This window comes from Lampris incognitus, chromosome 5 (genome assembly GCF_029633865.1).
Source record: "Lampris incognitus isolate fLamInc1 chromosome 5, fLamInc1.hap2, whole genome shotgun sequence".
Lineage (NCBI taxonomy): Eukaryota > Metazoa > Chordata > Actinopteri > Lampriformes > Lampridae > Lampris > Lampris incognitus.
In genome coordinates this window covers 6,876,576-6,895,204 of record NC_079215.1, presented here as the reverse complement: position 1 = coordinate 6,895,204, position 18,629 = coordinate 6,876,576, and the positions used below count along the sequence as shown (strand labels likewise).

Below are 18,629 nucleotides of genomic sequence, written 5' to 3'. Positions count from 1 at the left end.
ATGATTTTGATATTTGCAACCTACTGCCTCGCTTTTTCTATATTAAGTTAATTTTAGCATCAAAACTTGAATGAAACTCAATTTAGACTCATTTCAGCCTTACTTGCTACCCATTTAACACCAGGTATTACTGCCTTTCACCTCTGAAGGGGATCATTTGCTTTCAGTGTTGTACAAACCTGCCAGTGTCAAGTTTCGTCTGAAGGCTGGAAACACCTCTGCTTCTGACTGTAATTGACCTGAGATTACAACTGCAGTTTGATACTGATGATTTCCCCATTTGTCTGTGTTGGGGCGGCACGGTGGCACAGTGGTTAGCGCTGTCGCCTCATAGCAAGAAGGTCCTGGGTTCGAACCCCGGGGTTGTCCAACCTTGGGAGTCATCCCAGGTCGTCCTCTGTGTGGAGTTTGCATGTTCTCCCTGTGTCTGCGGTGGGTTTTCTCCGGGTGCTCCGGTTTCCTCCCACCATCAAAAAGACATGCATGTTAGGGTTAATACTCCTGTCTGTGCCCTTGGCTGAGGCAATAGGAAGAAATAACTGGAGTTGGTCCCCGGGTGCTGCATGGTGGCTGTCCACTGCTCTTAGCTACACAGCTAGGATGGGTTAAATGCAGAGTTTGATTTCTCCACGGGGATGAAGAAAATATCTCGCTCAAATCTCCAAGTGTTGAAGCCCAGTGTGAAGATTCAGCAAAGTGATGCGTTTCTCAGTACTGAAGTGATGAGTGAAGCATTTGTTCGTATGATTCTAAACACCGCCCGACAACATTTTAATGAAGTCTGGGTTCAAAAATTGTGAACCCCTCTTAACAATTAATATAGTAAATCATGATTGTTGAATTGAACCCTCCACTTCTCTCTTCCTCCTTTCATTTTCTCCCTGTTTTCCTCCTCCTCCTGTCTCCAGGATGTGTCCAATCTTCCAGATCTCTAATGTGACAGGGGACAACATGGACCTCCTGAAGATGTTCTTGAACCTGCTGTCCTCCAGGACCACCTGCTGTGACAACGAACCTGCTGAGTTCCAGATAGATGACACCTACTCTGTGCCGGTACAACATACACACAAGCTCACTCACTTCTTCACTCATGCATTACCTCACACACTCGGTTGTCTTTTGTTTTTTTGCCCGCTCGCTGTCTTTATCTTGTCTCCTCTTTTCACACACACATGCATGCAGAAGCTCAAGCTAAATTTATTCTTAACGGTCTGTGTGTTTGCAAATGTCAGCGTTGCCTTAACACTGAAGTGTTTGCCTACATACTCGTATGCAGTGCTCACTTTACCCCTAGAGGGGAGTGTTGGGTTTACAAAACCAAATTAAACTGCAACAGCCAAAGAAATCTGTAAATGGAAACAGAACTAAACTCAAAAACAAAGTCGAGCATGAAAACCCTAGGTGTATATCCCTTTCTTGTTCTGTGTTGTGCTGATTTGTTCTTTGTTCCATTGCATTGATCTGTATATTGCCTTGGCTCCTTTGTCCCCACGGATATTATGGTTTCATTTTGAGGTCAAATTACCAGAAATCATTCCCGGCTTGACCAAAAGTAACAGGGAGTGTAGAAGAGAGGTGAAGAAGATGGTGCAGGCAGGGTGGAGTGGATGGAGAAGAGTGTCTGGAGTGATTTGCGACAGAAAGGTACCAGCAAGAGTTAAGGGAAGGTTTACAAGATGGTTGTGAGACCAGCTATGTTATATGGTTTGGAAACAGTGGCACTGACGAAAAGACAGCAGGAGGTGGAGCTGGAGGTGGCAAAGTTGAAGATGCTAAGATTTCAATTGGGAGTGATGAAGATGAACAGGATTAGGAACCAGTATGTTAGAGGGACCGCTCAGGCTGGATGGTTTGGAGACAAAGCAAGAGAGGCAAGATTGAGATGGCTTGGACATGTGTGGAGGAGAGATGCTGGGTATATTGGGAGAAGGATGCTAAATATGGAGCTGCCAGGGAAGAGGAGAAGAGGAAGGCCAAAGAGGAGGTTTATGAATGTGGTGAGGGAGGACATGCAGGTGGCTGGTGTGACAGAGGAAGACGCAGAGGACAGGAAGAGATGGAAACGGATGATCCTCTGTGGCGCCCCCTAACAGGAGCAGCCGAAAGTAGTAGTAGTAGTAGTAGTATTAGTAGTATTTCCAGCTTGACCGATCAGCTTTGGTGCAACGCGTACCCTGCAGACATGGTGATGTGCATGTCTGTGCCTCCGTGAGCCACAGTCACCCCAAAACCTCTAATCTGCATTTCTTTACAGATGTTTAAGCATACCTGTGCAAAAGCATGACCAGCTTTCACTCGCTTGTTCATTCCCACTCCTTTTATTCTCTTGCTCACCTGCTCTCTGCCACCCACTCTCACTGACTCGTCTCATATCCCCCAATGGCATTTTTCTATTTCCTTATTTCAGACAAACATATGTGTACACAGGCTCAGATAATGGAGACATTGATTCCACCGTTTGCTGGCCTGCTCCCTCTCATATTGATCATTCATCATTCTTTCACGTTTTCATTCTTTCTTTCTCTTTATTTCTATAACTTGCAATACCCCGATATATTTGTTTTCCACTTTGTCTAACGGAGGACGGGGTAAATGGTGACTAAAATCACTAGGCACATGACAGGAATATGTCCTGCTGCATTGTGGTGAAGTCATATTGTAGAACAGTTTTACAGAACATAGTGACATGCATGGTAGAGGACCATATAGGGAACGGCAGGTTGAGCTAGTGGTAACAGAAACAGTCCTGCAAACAGTCTGTCCCTACCCGGTCAGTAGGGCCGCTTTCTGACCGTGCCGCTTTCTGATTGTGCCGGTATGTTGTCATCTGGTATTCCTACCTGTCGGTAGTATATGCCCAGGTAGGCCTATATATGCCCAGAGGCACTGCATTAGTCTGTAATTCATCAAGGATGGAAAGATGTGGGATGAATAATCCATACAACTTCTCACAGATGTTTAATAAGTCCAGTGTGTTGTATTTGTGTATACATGTTGATTTCCGTACAGTTGACACCAGTAAAAGTGAGTCACACAGCAACCGAGCTTGTACCTAATGGCCGCCAAAAGCAAGCATAGATTCATTCCACTGAGGTCAGCAGCTTAGACTTAGGTCAAAGACAGAGGGAACAGAACTATTTTTTAAAAAGTACATTATTTGTGAATGGGGAAAATGCCAATATTAATTAGCCAAGGTAACATTTAAAAAGAAAAAAAAAGCATAAAAACACCCCTTGAATTATTAAGTAGATACTACTTGTTAATAGAAAGCAAAAATAAGAGAAAGCAAAAATAAGATAAATCATTCTTCAAGTACTGTAAGGCATTTATGAAATTGAACAGACCACAGTTGTAGAGTTACTGACTGAATTTGCCTGTCACTGCCCAGGGCACGTGCCCATGGCTTCTACACTTAGTAGAATAGTGTTACCAGCTTTGTGGCCCCGAATCGTAGTTGGAAGCCTCTGGTGTCTTGCTAGCCTACTTAGCTTAGCCTGGTTCGTAGCTGGTAACAAGCGTTACAAAGAGCCCAGACCAACTCTGCGATGGAGAACGGGGCACTTTATTTCGGCACTGCAGTCCAGTGCAATACACAGCCTCCCTATGATGCACTAAAATCCTCGCTTGGTGATGGTGGCAACTTTCCTCTCTGTCGGCACACTGCTATATCTGTGGCTACGGCTAAGAAGCCTTTTCTTTTTTTTCCAAATCCCAATTTTTTCCAATCCCAGGTCATCCTCTGTGTGGGGTTTGCATGTTCTACCCGTGTGTGCGTGGGTTTCCTCCCACAGTCCAAAGACACATAGGTCGGGTGAATCGGCTGTACCACATTGTCCCAAGGTGTGAATGTATCTGCCCTGTGATGGACTGGCGGCCTGTCCGGGGTGTTTTCCTGCCTGCCGCCCAACGACTTCTGGGATAGGCTCCAGCATCCCCGTGACCCTAATTTGGATACGCGGCTTGGATGCCCGTGGGCACTGTGGGGCAAAAACATGTCTTTGACTATAAATGTTCACGTTGTGTGTGTCCTCCGTCTGCAGGGTGTGGGCACAGTAGTATCAGGGACTACGTTACGTGGACTGATACAGCTAAATGATACGCTGCTGCTTGGCCCTGACCCGCTAGGCAGCTTCATCCCCATCACCGTCAAATCCATCCACCGTAAGAGAATGCCTGTTAGAGAGGTTCGTGGTGGACAGACTGCTTCCTTCGCCCTCAAAAAGGTTTGTGGCAGAACACTGTTATATGTTGTAGCCACATTTTTAATAACTTTTATCACCTAATGTAATTATATAGGCACCCTAAATGATTAAAAGTTACTTTATTCTGAAAAAAGTTGGGTGCAAGCTCCGTCTTAGATATTTACTCTCCTTAAGATCAGTTTGAGAATACAGACCATATGGTATGGAAGTATGTGGTACTCTGTAAATGTTCACTCCGCTTGTTTCTCAGCTGCCTTTCCTGTCTTAAAGTTTGTCTTTGCCCCCATCCATCAATATCTGTCTCTCAGATCAAGCGTTCATCCATAAGGAAAGGCATGGTGATGATTTCTCTCCGGCTAACACCCCAGGCCACCTGGGAGTTCGAGGCTGAGATCCTGGTCCTACACCACCCCACCACGATATCCCCGAGATACCAGGCCATGGGTCAGTAGTCACGCGCACGCAATCAGAGACGGTCTAAAGCACGCATGGTCCCAAGAAAGTAGGATCTTGCATACAACACCGAGGGACTGCACAACACACTCAATGAACAGTACACTGCATGCCGTTGTAATGGCTCAGTACATTCAGTATTTAATAGCTTTCAAGCATCATGGGTTGAAATATGGTTGAAGAGTTCATGGATCCAAGAGGAAGTCACACAGAGTAGAATAAGATGCACAAGGAAGAACTGGAACGGATGTGGAAGGTGAAATCCAAAGTTGTGTTCCTGTGGTAATAGGAGCATGAGGGGCACATACCACCAACCCCACAGAAGTGGGGTGAGGTGGGGGGATTTTTTTAATTATCTAAATCTTTATAAGTACACCCTTGCTTCACAGACAGGCAACCTTTGGACCATAATGGCAACCACAGTTTCTGCCTATCACAATGCTCATCTTCTCCCCCCCCCCCCCCAAACTATTAGTATCTTGTCAAAATATCCAAATTCTTCTGTTAAAACTTATTCAATCCATATTAGTTTTACTTGGGGAAAGTCCTGGAATTGGAATTATTTGGAATTTGTGATTTTAATCAAGTACGAATGTGCCATGACTCTCATTTTTGTTTTACTTTATCTGGAAAGTAAATGCCTGTGTTTTGTCAAACGGATTCAATCCTACAAAATGTGTTGCACAGGTAATGCAGTAGAGTTTGTATCCTTTTGTGTCGTAACCCTAACCCACATCAAGGGGGCCCAAGGGAGGGAGAAATAAAATGACTCCTGAAATATTGAAAAGTGATGCAGTTTCACATGTTTGCAGCATCTCACGTTTGTATGAACTTTCCAGTAACACTCACTTGGTAGAAGTGTTGGGTAGAACGTTTTTAACTTTTGTTAATTGTAAAATTATGACATTGTGATCTGTAGCGAGAGTAGGGTGCAGGTTGAGGAGAGCTTAGAGAGGTGGAGGTATGCACTGGAGAGAAGAGGAACGAAAGTCAGTAGGAGCAAGACGGAATACCTATGTGTGAATGAGAGGAAGGACAGTGGAATGGTGAGGATGCAAGGAGTAGAGGTGACAAAGGCGTATGAGTTTAAATACTTGGGGTCAACCGTCCAAATTAATGGGGAGTGCAGAAGAGAGGTGAAGAAGAGCGCAGACAGGGTTGAGTGGGTGGAGAAGAGTATCAGGAGTGATTTGTGACAGAAGGGTACCAGCAGGAGTTAAAGGGAAGGTTTACAAGATGGTAGTGAGACCAGCTATGTTGTATGATTTGGAGACAGTGGCACTGATGAAAAGACAGGAGGCGGAGCTGGAGGTGGCAGAGTTGAAGATGCTAAGATTTTCATTGGGAGTGACAAAGGAGGACAGGATTATGGTAATGACATTTAGGCCCTGTGATGGCCTGGCGGCCTGCGCAGGGTGTCTCCCCGCCTGCCGGCCAGTGACCGCTAAGATAGACCCCAGCATCCCCGTGACCCAAATTCGGATAAGTGGCTTGGATAATGGATGGAATGGAATGGGTGGGATATTTATCTCCAGCACTCACTACAGTTCTTCATATTAGGCTTGGAAAATTACATTGCAGAATCTCCTCCTGTAAAACTAATCGGGGGGTTTTGACTTGTCCAACTGTACACAAATGCCATTTTCTCCTTGTATACAAACATATGAAAAATCCCAATAGTTTAATTTACTTTCTTCTTTTGAAATTACTGGACAATACAATTAAGGGGTAAGTCAGCCAGATATCAACCTCCCTCTCTCTCTATTCCCTTCTCCTATCCTCCCCTAGTCCACTGTGGAAGCATCAGGCAAACAGCCACTATCCTGAGCATGAACAGAGACTGTCTGAGGACAGGGGACAAGGCCACAGTCCACTTCCGCTTCATCAAGACCCCAGAGTATCTGCACTGTGACCAGAGACTGGTGTTCAGAGAAGGACGCACAAAAGCTGTGGGCACCATTACTAAGGTACTGGAGTTTCTGGGGGGGAGGGGGATTACTTTCCTTTCCTCAGATTGTTTTATTGGTTTATATCAACTTGTTTAATCTTATTTTTGTCTGTGGACATTGTATTCCCCCCCCCTTTTTTTTCTCACAAATTGTATCGGGCCAATTACCCCACTCTTCCCAAGCTGTCCGAGTCATTGCTCCACCCTCCTCTGCCAATCTGGGGAGGGCTGCAGACTACCACATGCCTCCTCCGATACATGTGGAGTCGCCAGCCGCTTCTTTTCACCTGACAGTGAAGCGTTTCACCAGGGGGATGTAGCATGTGGGAGGATCATGCTGTTCTTCCCCCCGAACATGCGCCCCGACCGACCAGAGGAGGCGCTAGTGCAGTGACCAGGACACATAGCCACATCCGGCTTCCCACCCGCAGACACGGCCAATTGTGTCTGTAGGGACGCCCGACCAAGCCGGCGGTAATTCACAGCTATCTTAATGGTTTGGTTTTTGACAACATAACATGAGCCAACCTTGGGAAACTCAGAATTGCATCTCTGCATTCTGCAGATGATGTGGTTTTGTTTACTTTATCAGAACGCGACCTCCAGCGTGCACTGGGGCAGTTTGCAGCTGAGTGTGAAATGGCTGGGATGAGCGTCAGCACCTCCAAGTCTGAGGCCATGGTTCTCTACTGGAAAATGGTGGATTGCTCCCTTCAGGTTGGGGATGAGTTGTTGCCTCAAGTGAAGGAGTTCAAGTAGCTCAGGGTCTTGTTCACGAGTGAGGGTAGGATGGAGTTGGAGATTGACAGGCGGATTGGTGCAGCATCAGCAGTAATGTGGACGTTATACTGGACCGTTGTGGTGAAGAGGGAGCTGAGCCAGAAGGCAAAGCTCTCAATTTACCAGTCAATCTTCGTTCCAACCCTCACCTATGGTCATGACCTTTGGGTAGTGACTGAAAGGGTGAGATCGCGGATACAAGTGGCTGAAATGAGTTTCCTCCGTAGGGTGTCTGGGCTCAGCCTTAGAGGTAGGGTGAGGAGCTTGGACATCCAGAGGGAGGTCGGAGTAGAGCCGCTGCTCCTTCGCGTCGAAAGGAGCCGGTTGAGGTGGTTCGGGCATCTGATTAGGACGCCTCTTGGGCGCCTTCCTTTGGAGGTTTTCTGGGCATGTCCAACTGGGAGGAGACCCCGAGGTAGACCCAGAACTCGCTGGAGGGACTACATGTCCAATCTGGCCTGGGAACACCTTGGGATCTCCCAGGAAGAGCTGGAGGGTGTTGCTGGGGAGAGGGACGTCTTTGAGTGCCCTACTTAGCTTCCTGCCACCCCGACCCGACCCCGGAGAAGCGGCTGATGATGAGATGAGATGAACATGAGCCATAACCACCTCAGTATATGCTGTACTGAACTGCTTTTAATATTAAGCATACCAATAAGAAAACCAAATCCAACATGTACACGGTTGTTGATGTTTTTGTCCGCTGCACCTGCATAGGAATAAAGAATCATTTTGCAGTAGGGCAACTCACGGTACCAATACAGGTACTTATTACTGAAATATAATCTGGATACAAGCGTCCATCAAATGCCCAATGTTATTGTATAACATTCAGTGAAATAATCTCTTCACATGGCTAATCTTTCCTATCTGTGTTTCAGCTTCTCCACTCAGTGAACACCCAGGCAGCCAAGGCTCAGCAGGCCAAGATGCAGGCCATGAAGAGAGCTTCGAAGGAAGGCACAGCAGCAAATGAGGAGGCTGGATCATCACTGCGGCCGGCAAGTCCCACAGCAGCACAGCTACCAGTGAGTAGATGAGCCCTGTCTTTTTTTTTTTAAATTATGTTAATGTAGTAAGGATTATAAATGTATTGCTTGTCTGTGCGTCAAGGCTGAATTGAAAATGATTACTTTTGGGGTTTTCATCAAATATTGTGAACTGCATCTAAGTGATTTACATCTTGGAAATTGTCCAATAAACTTAACTAAGTTAGTCTTGAACATGTACAATAGCATCTTTTGTGTGTAAGGCTATTTCTTTAACACTAGAACGACCAAGGCGGTCATTTTGACTGTTTTAGATTGTCAATGTTTAATAACTTTGTGAAAAAAAAAGATACAGACCTGCCGCTCCCTGCATGCTCATAAAATTGCATATATTTGCAATAAAATGAGTTTTAGATCAATTGCATAAAAAAAATTACGATAAGAGCGACCTAAAACGACCATGAGCAGTCAAAATGGCCACACGTAATTTGCACGTCATGTCACTATTTATGACGTGTGTTGGTGGCGTCATTTCCCTCGTGAAGTTCGTTGCTCTGTCCTAGAAACACACTAGCATCCTCCAGTGCAGAGAAATAGTCTAAACTTGATTTTTGATTATTTCCAACATGTCTGGTTACAACTGCCATTACAGACACACCATGACTACCACCGAGGCGTTGCAGTATTTACAGGTGTTGGACAGCAGCCATTTTAAATTGTTTGAGAAATAGTATTAAAGTTGTTAAAATGTTAATTTTGGTGTCAGTTAGTTTTATAACAGACATACAAACATATGTAATGCATTAATATCTCAACTGGATATTTATCTTAACAGAATATAGAATTTAAAAACCATGGGCGGTTAGGTAGGAGTGAAGTCCTGGTCATTCTAGTGTTAAAGGGAATTCATGATTTTCAGCATAATCTCTCTATATATATGTGCTGTAAGGATAACACTGCATTAGCAGCCATAATACTGAGCAGGCTCCTGTGCGTCTGAAACACTGCTGAAATTGTGTAGAAATGTGTCCACCAGTGACATCATTAGCAGCAAGTGTTGGCTGATGTGGAAAATATTATCAGAGTAATCATAGAGAATTTTACACCATATCTATATATCACGAACGAAGATTGACTGGTAAATTGAGAGCTTAGCTGGAAGGCAAAGCTCTCAATTTACCAGTCAGTCTTTGTTTCAACCCTCATCTATGGTCACGAGCTTTGGGTAGTGACCGAAAGGGTGAGATCATGGTTATAAGTGGGTGAAATGAGTTTCCTCCGTAGGGTGTCTGGGCTCAGCCTTAGAGATAGGCTGAGGAGCTCAGACATCCGGAGGGAGCTCGGAGTAGAGCCACTGCTCCTTCACGTCGAAAGGAGCCAGTTAAGGTGGTTCGGGCATCTGATTAGGATGCCTCCTGGGCGCCTTCCTGTGGAGGTTTTCCGGGCACGTCGAACTGGGAAGAGACCCCGGGGTAGAACCAGAACTCGCTGGAGGGACTACATGTCCAATCTGGCCTGGGAATGCCTTGGGATCCGCCAGTAGGAGCTGGAGGACGTTGCTGGGGAGAGGGACGTCTGGAGTGCCCTACTTAGCTTGCTGCCACCGCAACCCGACCCCGGAGAAGTAGCTGATGATGAGATGAATGAATGAATGAATCTATATATCAAGAGATTTGCTTACATATACAAAAATACAGTTTTTAAGAATCCAGATGAGATTCATCCCATTGAACTGTTTGGTAATATAATGTATAATAGCCAACAAATACTAATTTTCAAATCGTACTCCTTCAGACATTTCCAACATTTTGCTAGAAATTTTAGGCAATAAATTCTTCACATTAATTTTGACAATATCCAAATTTTATCCCAATACAATTAAAAATTATGAGCGATAATATTCAGTCGTCACTCAGCCCTACTGGCAGACAACCCGTGAATGTTGAAATTTACTTCCTGGTTTGCTGAGCATCTGCATTCTATAAGAAAACGTGAATAACAGCACTACACACATATGTAATGTGTATTACACATTCATGTATGTATTACACATGTATGTGTAATAATGTATGTAGTGTGCAGTATGTGCATTATAAATGCTGTATAATGTAGCGTTATTATTTATAAAGCCTTTTAGAGTGTTTGTATTCACATTTTCTTATACAATGCAGCCTGCTGGGAAATTAGACAGTAGGTTTTAACATTCAGGGGTTGCCCGGCAGCGATGTCCCAACAGTGTTCCAGAGACACACAGAAAGAAGGCCGCTGAATTTTATAATTGCTCATGGAGTGTTGTCCCGACTACAGATGGAGAGAGGTCATGTTGAAATGCTGATTGTTTCCCTTTAAGTTATTAACGGAAAATTAGATTTAAATTGTTTTTGGGGTGAAAGATTTAAGTAATCGGTTTTTGAGGTAACCTGTTCCGAATGTTGTAAATTGTCGGTGTGTGCGTTTGTATTTGTGTGTCTGTATGTGTGTGCACGTCTAAACAGTTTTAGTGCAGCTGTATTCCTTTTCTTCTTCCATTTATCAGCTAATTTCTACCCTTCGTTCATCCCTTTGCCTCGTTCCATTACTTACCCCATGTTGACCCTCGTCCAACATCTCTTTCCTTGGACTATCTCATTCCACTGCACATAAAATCCCTTGCCTCCCCTGCACATCTGGCTACATCTGTCGTTTCATCATCCGACATTCATTTAGTCCTCTCCTCCCTTACCGTCCAACCCTGACTCGTATCGTCTTCTCCTGTTACATTCTATGTTTTTCTCTATTTGCTAACACGCCCTTCTCCATCACCTTCTCTTTCACCTTGCTCTCATGCTTTGTCTCTTTCCTTCCACTCCCTCTTGTAATGCTGCGTTAGACAGTGGCAGAGGTGGAGGCCTTATGTAAAGATGGCAACAAAGAAAATGAGGTAAAAAAAAAAAGTCCCCTTGCATATTAGGTCTTTGTCAACCAGTGGCGGCTGGCCAGTACAGAGAGCTGGGGCGCCGCCCCCTTTAAATATCAAGAGATGAAAAGCTACCTAAACATGTTGAATATAATTTAGTTGTTTAATGCAAATAATTATGAAATAAAAGTGTTTTCAGTTCGTGAGTACCTGTCAGCAGCCATTAAATATTGGTTCCAAATGGTATTGTTTTAATGTTTTTTGATCTAATGTGATTGGACAATTCTCGTGGCTGTCAATTATGTTCACACCCACCACGACGCCTCGTCTCGACTGTCAGTCATCCACCGTCTGCGAACCCTGATAAAATCTATAGGCTACATTGTCCTTCTTAATAACTCTGTGACTGGGTGGACATTAGAGCAGCTGTCAGGTGTGCTGCACCAAGGTAAATTGCGCCCCCCCCTCAATTTTTTTATCACCAGCCGCCACTGTTGTCAACTAATGGCTCAAGTTCTTTATTACATTTTTCTGTTAATTTGTTTGTCTGTCTGACTATTTTCTTCACATTAAACTTTTCAAGATGCTTTTCAAAGCCCCCTCAGAGATAATGCATAGTCATATTCATGGAAAGTAACCTGATAACCACAGACCTGTCATCATATTCCGCAAACCAAACTGTCCAAAGATTGATTCTTTTTTTCTTTTTCTTTTTTTCTGACAACTCTTTTGATAGCTCCCATGTCAAAATACTTACCATCACTATGTATGACGTATTACCACCTACTGGACTAGTCTCCTCTTTCCTTTACCTATCTTGAGCTCTGTCATTCTAGTCGTACTCTTTTGCTCCTATGGGACCTAGGGTTTGCGTTAACCTCGAATTTTCATTCGGTGAATTTTAAAAGCGTTAAATGGATGGAACAAACACTATGTTCGAACATAAGGTAGTTCATAAGTGTACTTGGTACCAGAACACCTTAGGCGGAAGATCGATGAAAGACTCTGTGGTCGTATCATCAGATCTACAGCCGTATCTTTTGGACACTCGGGTGAAGAGAGGAGCAGAACTGTCAACTGATCACCACCTGGTGGTGAATTGGATCAGATGGTGGGGAAGGCTGCCGGACAGACCTAGCAAACCCAAACGTGTAGTGAGGGTGAACTGGGAATGTCTGGCGGAGGCCCCTGTTCGAGAGGTCTTCAACTCCCACCTCCGGAAGAAGTTCTCTTGTATCCCGAGGGAGGCTGGGGACATGGAGTCTGACTGGGCCTTGTTCAAAGCCTCTATTGCAGATGCGGCAGGCAGGAGCTGTGGTCATAAGGTCATCGGTGCCTGTCGAGGCAGCAACCTAAGAACCCGCTGGTGGACACCGATGGTGAGGGAAGCTGTCAGACTGAAGAAGGAGGCCTTTCGGACTTTGTTGGCCCAGGGGTCTCCTGAAGCAGCAGACCGGTACCAGGAGGCCAGAAGTGCTGCCGCTTCAGCAGTCGCGGAAGCAAAAACTCGGGTATGGGAGGAGTTCAGCAAGGCTATGGAGGAGGACTTTTGGTTGGCCTCAAGGAAGTTCTGGCAAACCATCCAGCAACTCAGGAAGGGGAAGCAGGGCTTGACTCAGGCTGTGTTCAGCCGGGGAGGGGAACTGTTGACCCAGACTGAGGATGTTGTCGAGCGGTGGAAAGAACACTTTGAGGAGCTCCTGAACCCGGCTAACACGTCCTCAGTGGAGACGGTAGAGTCTGACGACTCAGGGGAAGCCCCACCCATATAACTGGCAGGGGTCTCCTCAGTGGCAAGGTGCCGGGTGTGAATGAGATTCGCCCTGAGATGCTGAAGGCTCTGGACATTGTTGGGCTGTCTTGGTTGACACACCTCTTCAGTGTCACGTGGAGGTCGGGGACAGTGCCTGTGGAGTGGCAGACTGAGGTGGTGGTTCCCATATTTAAAAAGAGGGACCGGAGGATGTGCTCCAATTATCAGGGCATCTCATTGCTCAGCCTCCCCGGGAAAGTCTACTCTCAGGTGCTGGAAAGGAGGCTCCAACTGATTGTCGAACCTCGGATCCAGGAGGAACAATGCGGATTCCGTCCTGGCTGTGGAACAACGGACCAACTCTTTACCTTTGCGGAAGTGCGGGGGGCGGCATGGGGGGACCAGCCAGTCTACATGTGTTTTGTGGACTTGGAGAAGACTTACGACCGTGTACCCCAGGGCACTCTGTGGGGGGTACTGCGGGAGTATGGGGTACCGGGGCAGTTGCTACAAGCCATCTGGTCCTTGTATAACCAAAATGAGAGCTGTGTCCACATTCTCGGCACAAAGTCAAACGTTTTCAGTGGGTGTCGGACTGTCTCTTGTCTCCGATTCTGTTTGTGATATTCATGGACAGGCTCTCAAGCCAAGGTGAGGAGTGTGTCCATTTTGGGAACCTCAGAATTGCATCTCTGCTCTTCGCAGATTATGTGGATTCTGTTGGCTTCATCAGAACGCGACCTCCAGTGTGCACAGGGGCGGTTTGCAGTTGAGTGTGAAATTGCCGGAATGGGAGTCAGCACCTCCAAGTCTGAGGTCATGGTTCTCTACTGGAAAATGGTGGATTGCTCCCTCCGGGTTGGAGATGAGTTGTTGCCTCAAGTGAAGGAGTTCAAGTATCTCGGGGTCTTGTTCAGGAGTGAGGGTAGGATGGAGCGGGAGATTGACAGGCGGATTGGTGCAGCATCAGAAGTAATGTGGACGTTGTACTGGACCGTTAGAGGGTGCTGAGCCGAAAGGCAAAGCTCTCAATTTACCAGTCAATATTCGTTCCAACGCTCACCTATGGTCATGAGCTTTGGGTAGTGACCGAAAGGGTGAGCTCGCGGATACAAGCGGCTGAAATGTGTTTCCTCTGTAGGGTTAGGGTGTCTGGGCTCAGCCATAGAGTTAGGGTGAGGAGCTCGGACATCTGGAGGGGAGCTTGGAGTAGAGCCACTGCTCCTTCGCGTTGAAAGGAGCCAGTTGAGGTAGTTCGGGCATCTGATTGGGATGCCCCCCTGGACGGCTTCCTTTGGAGGTTTATTGGGCACAGCCAACTGGTAGGAGACCCTGGGGTAGACCCAGAACTCGCTGGAGGGACTACATGTCCAATCTGGCCTGGGAACACCTTGGGATCTCCCAGGAGAAGCTGGAGGGCATTGTTGGAGAGAGGGATGTCTGGAGTGCCCTACTTAGCTTGCTGCCACCATGACCCTACCCCGGATAAGTGGCTGAAGATGAATGAATGAATAAATGGATGGATAATCTAAAAGTCATTTTGATGGAATCACTATAAGGAATTGGCTTTGTTTGCTTTTTGAGAAATCTGTCTTATATTTCTGTCAATTAAGGTGCAGATAAACCTGTGTGGAACAGAGCAAATATTACACGGAAAAAATACTTAAGATTCAAAAATTGTATACAAGTAACCGTCTCATTGAATCTTAGTCTGTCTACGTGGTAGACCGTTATTTTGATGTCTGTTAAATAGTACTAGCAGAGGGGGCATCTGGGTGGCGTGGTGGTCTATTCTGTTGCTTACCAACACGGGGATTGCCGGTTCGAATCAACATGTTACCTCCAGCTTGGTTGGGCGTCCCTACAGACACAATTGGCTGTGTCTGTGGGTGGGAAACCAGACATGGGTATGTGTCCTGGTCGCTGCACTGGCGCCTCCTCTGGTCGGTCAGGGCGCCTGTTGGGGGAGGGGGAACTGGGGGTAATAGCGTGATCCTCCCACATGCTACGTCCCCCTGGTAAAACTCCTCACTGTCAGGTGAAAAGAAGCGGCTGGCGACTCCACATGTATCGGAGGAGGCATGTGGTAGTCTGCAGCCCTCCCCGGATCAGCAGAGGGGGTGCAGCAATGACCAGGACGGCTCGGAAGAGCAGGGTAATTGGCCAAGTACAATTGGGGAGAAAAGGGGGGGGGGGGAATCCACAAAAAAAAAATAGTACTACCCTTTTACAAAGCACATTCAATATAGCTGAAACCCACACGAGGTTCCAGTATGAAAATCTTGTTTATTTTAATCTTTCCATAACTCAAGATTTTTTGTTAAGCACAGCTCTACTAAGTCCCCTTGTACCCTAGGCATTACATTTGTAAGTACATCCAACAACAACAAAAAATTAATAAACATGAAAACAAATATGATGTGTAGAAATGTGTCTATGACAGAATTTTTACAACCCCGTCCTTCACAGTGACGGGATCATGAATAATTATTGCACAAGCCTTGACAGTCTGAAGTCTATCCTCTGACCTGGTCTCCATTGGTCCTCCTGGTCTCTGTGGAAGACATCCTGCCTTGTTCCTGTGCCTAAAACATCACATCCCAGGGACTCCAAGGACTGCATCCTTGTAGCACTGACCTCACACATTATGAAGACCCTGGGAAGACTCATCCTGAAGCAGCTTTGGCCCACAGTCACGCAACATTTAGACCCCCTCCAGTTCGCCTACCAGCCCCGACTGGGAGTTGAGGATGCCATCATTTACCTGCTTAACCGTGCCTATGCCCACCTGGGTAAGCCAGCAAGCACTGTGAGGGTCATGTTCTTTGACTTCTAGTGCCTTCAACACCATCCGGCCAGCTCTACTGGGTGAGAAGCTGACAGCAAGACAGCAACGCAGGTAGATGCCCCCTTGTGTCCTGGATTTTTGACTTCCTTACTGGTAGACCACAGTATGTGCGCTTGCAACACTGTGTCAGACAGAGTGGTCAGCAACACTGGGGCTCCACAGGGGACAGTCCTGTCTCCCTTCCTTTTCACCCTCTACACCACAGACCTTAACTACCACAGAGTTTTGCCATCTTCAGAAGTTCTCTGATGACTCTGCTATAGTCGGATGCATCAGTAAGGGTGAGGAGGCTGAGTACAGGGCTGTGGTGGGAAACTTTGTCACGTGGTGTGAGCAGAACAATCTGCAGCTCAGTGTAACTAAGACAAAGGTGCTGGTTGTTGATCTGAGGAGGGACATGACACCAGTGACCCCTGTCTCCATCCAGGGCATCAGTGTGGACACTGTGGAATACTACAAGTACCTGGGGGTGTATATAGACAATAAACTGAACTGGGCTAAGAACACTGATGCCTTCTACAAAAAGGGACAGAGCTGTCTCTACTTTCTGAGGAGGCTGAAGTCCTTAAAAATCTGCCAGACAATGCTCAGGATGTGGTGTGAGTCTGTGGTGGCCAGTGCTCTCCTGTTTGCTGTTGTGTGTTGGGGCAGCAGGTTGAGGGTAGCGGATGCAAACAGGCTAAATAAACTGATCCGCAAGGCCAGTGATGTTGTAGGGGGGGAACTGGATTCTCTGGCGGTGGTTTCTGAGAGGAGGACGCTGTTGAAATTACGTGCCATCGTGGACAATGTCTCCCACCCACTCCATGAGGTGCTGGTTGGGCACAGGAGTACTTTTAGTAATAGACTCATTCTGCCGAAATGCACCGCAGACGGCCACGGGAGATCATTGCTGCCTGTGGCCATCAAACTTTACAACTCCTCCCTCAGACTGTCAGACACTCGGAGTTAATGGTCATTGGACTGCCCTTCCACTTGTGTTTACCCTGCCGGGTTTTGTTTGTACCGTTTGTTTTGTGTTGCGGTAGTGCAGTATAGATAGGGTGTTATGTGCACCATGCTTTTGATATATTTTGTTCTTGTTTCTATTTTTTCTATTTTCTTGTTATCTTGTTCGTTTTTGGTTTTTTCTTACTAGAGCATGAGTGTCTGTAATAGAACCCGATTTGCCCTCGGGGATGAATAAAGTGTTCTGATTCTGATTGCAGTTTCCTTTTCTCTGTTTACAGCCAAAGTCGGGAGGTGGTGGACGCAGGAGAGGAGGCCAAAGACACCGAGGGAAAGGCTCAAATACTGCCACCACCTCCACAACTACACCTGCTGGTGGAGCAGGCAATGCCTGAAAAGGACCATCCTTCTAAATCCCACCCGCTGCTCCTCTTTGTCAGCCTCCCTCCCCCATCTCTGCTGCAGGAAAGGAGAGCCAACACATTGCCCTTTGACCGCGTTCGAAACGGAGTGACAAAAGACTTGACCTCAGCACTGGGAATTGGATGTAAAACTTGCATTTGTTCACACTTGTGAATTACATACAATTGAATATACTTGCGTATTGTATAAAAAAATATTTTCTATTGGTTCTAATTTCTTACAGACGGCCAAAGATAAAATTAAGTTTAAACAAGATTATCTTGAAGCCAAGTCATTTGGTTGCCATAATTCATAGCCTTGTATGTATGATGAAGAAAGATCATTTCACTTCCTTCAGTTGATAGTTCATGAGGAAATGTCTTGATGCATGCTCAACAATGCAGGTAAGGAAATCACAGGAAGGTGAAGCAGTTCATCTGGACACAACGTTTATTGACAAAAGTTTCATTACTCGTCTAATGCCCCTTTTCCACTACATGGTACCGGCTCGACTCCCGTCGCCCTTTTTTCGTTTTCCATTACTGGAAAGTACCGGCATTTTGTTAACTGTTACCGCTTTTCTGGTAGCACCTTTGTCGAGGTTCCAAAAAAACTGGAGCGGGTACCAAAATCAATGCAGACCAGCTACACTGAGGGGGGTACTGTTACGGTGATGGAAAACGACACTCGTCGAGTCGAGCTGAGCCGGTACCATGTAGTGGAAAAGGGGCATTAGATGAGTGATGAAACATTTCTCTCAATAAACGCGTCCAGATGAACTGATTCACCTTTCTGTGATTCATGAGAACATATTCTGCATTTACTCGTAAGATTATTTTTCACTTTTGAAAGAACCAAACCATTCGAGCTGAGTCCCTTTCCCATCCTTTAAACCTTGTTTGTTTTTTTTCTTCTCCCGTGTTGCTCACCCTCCTCTTTTCTAGATTCGTCCAACTCCTCCCATCTGCCTAACACTATTTTATTATTTTTTTGTCCTGAGGCAGTTTGGGTCGTTTCACTGTCGGTGTGTTTAATTCAGAAGGGAGATTTTCCTTAAAATGCAAACAAACTGGAAACCCTTTGCCTGTTTAAATGCTGTGATACCCAAATTCATAGTGAAAGACAGTCAAGGGACATGACTTGAACCTTGTGAAGCATTACTGCCCCTAAAAACAACCAGCATTCAGAGCAGGACAAACGACCTGTAAGCACTTCTATTTGAGTTGTTATGCCCCTTTTCCACTACGTGGTACTGGCTCAACTCTACTAGGCTTTTTTGTTTTCCATTACTGGAAAGTACCGGCATTTTGGTCACTGTTACCACTTTTCTGGTACCACCTTTGTCGAGGTTCCAAAAAACTGGAGCAGGTACCAAAATCAGTGCAGACCAGCTACACTGAGGGGGTACTG

The 18,629-nt window shown here is 46.0% G+C and overlaps 1 protein-coding gene across 1 annotated transcript in view; it reads left to right on the top strand.

The window, feature by feature from the left end:
• The window catches only part of LOC130112746 (GTP-binding protein 1-like), a 45,764-nt gene extending 28,029 nt beyond the window's left edge, over nucleotides 1–17,735 (top strand). Inside the window, exons 9-14 of the mRNA XM_056280226.1 lie at nucleotides 909–1,053; nucleotides 4,041–4,223; nucleotides 4,511–4,646; nucleotides 6,444–6,622; nucleotides 8,265–8,411; nucleotides 17,099–17,735. Of these exons, the coding sequence (XP_056136201.1) occupies nucleotides 909–1,053; nucleotides 4,041–4,223; nucleotides 4,511–4,646; nucleotides 6,444–6,622; nucleotides 8,265–8,411; nucleotides 17,099–17,212 (904 nt within the window). The 3' untranslated portion in view covers nucleotides 17,213–17,735. The remainder of the gene's footprint in view (nucleotides 1–908; nucleotides 1,054–4,040; nucleotides 4,224–4,510; nucleotides 4,647–6,443; nucleotides 6,623–8,264; nucleotides 8,412–17,098) is intronic.
• Nucleotides 17,736–18,629: the final 894 nt, after the last annotated feature.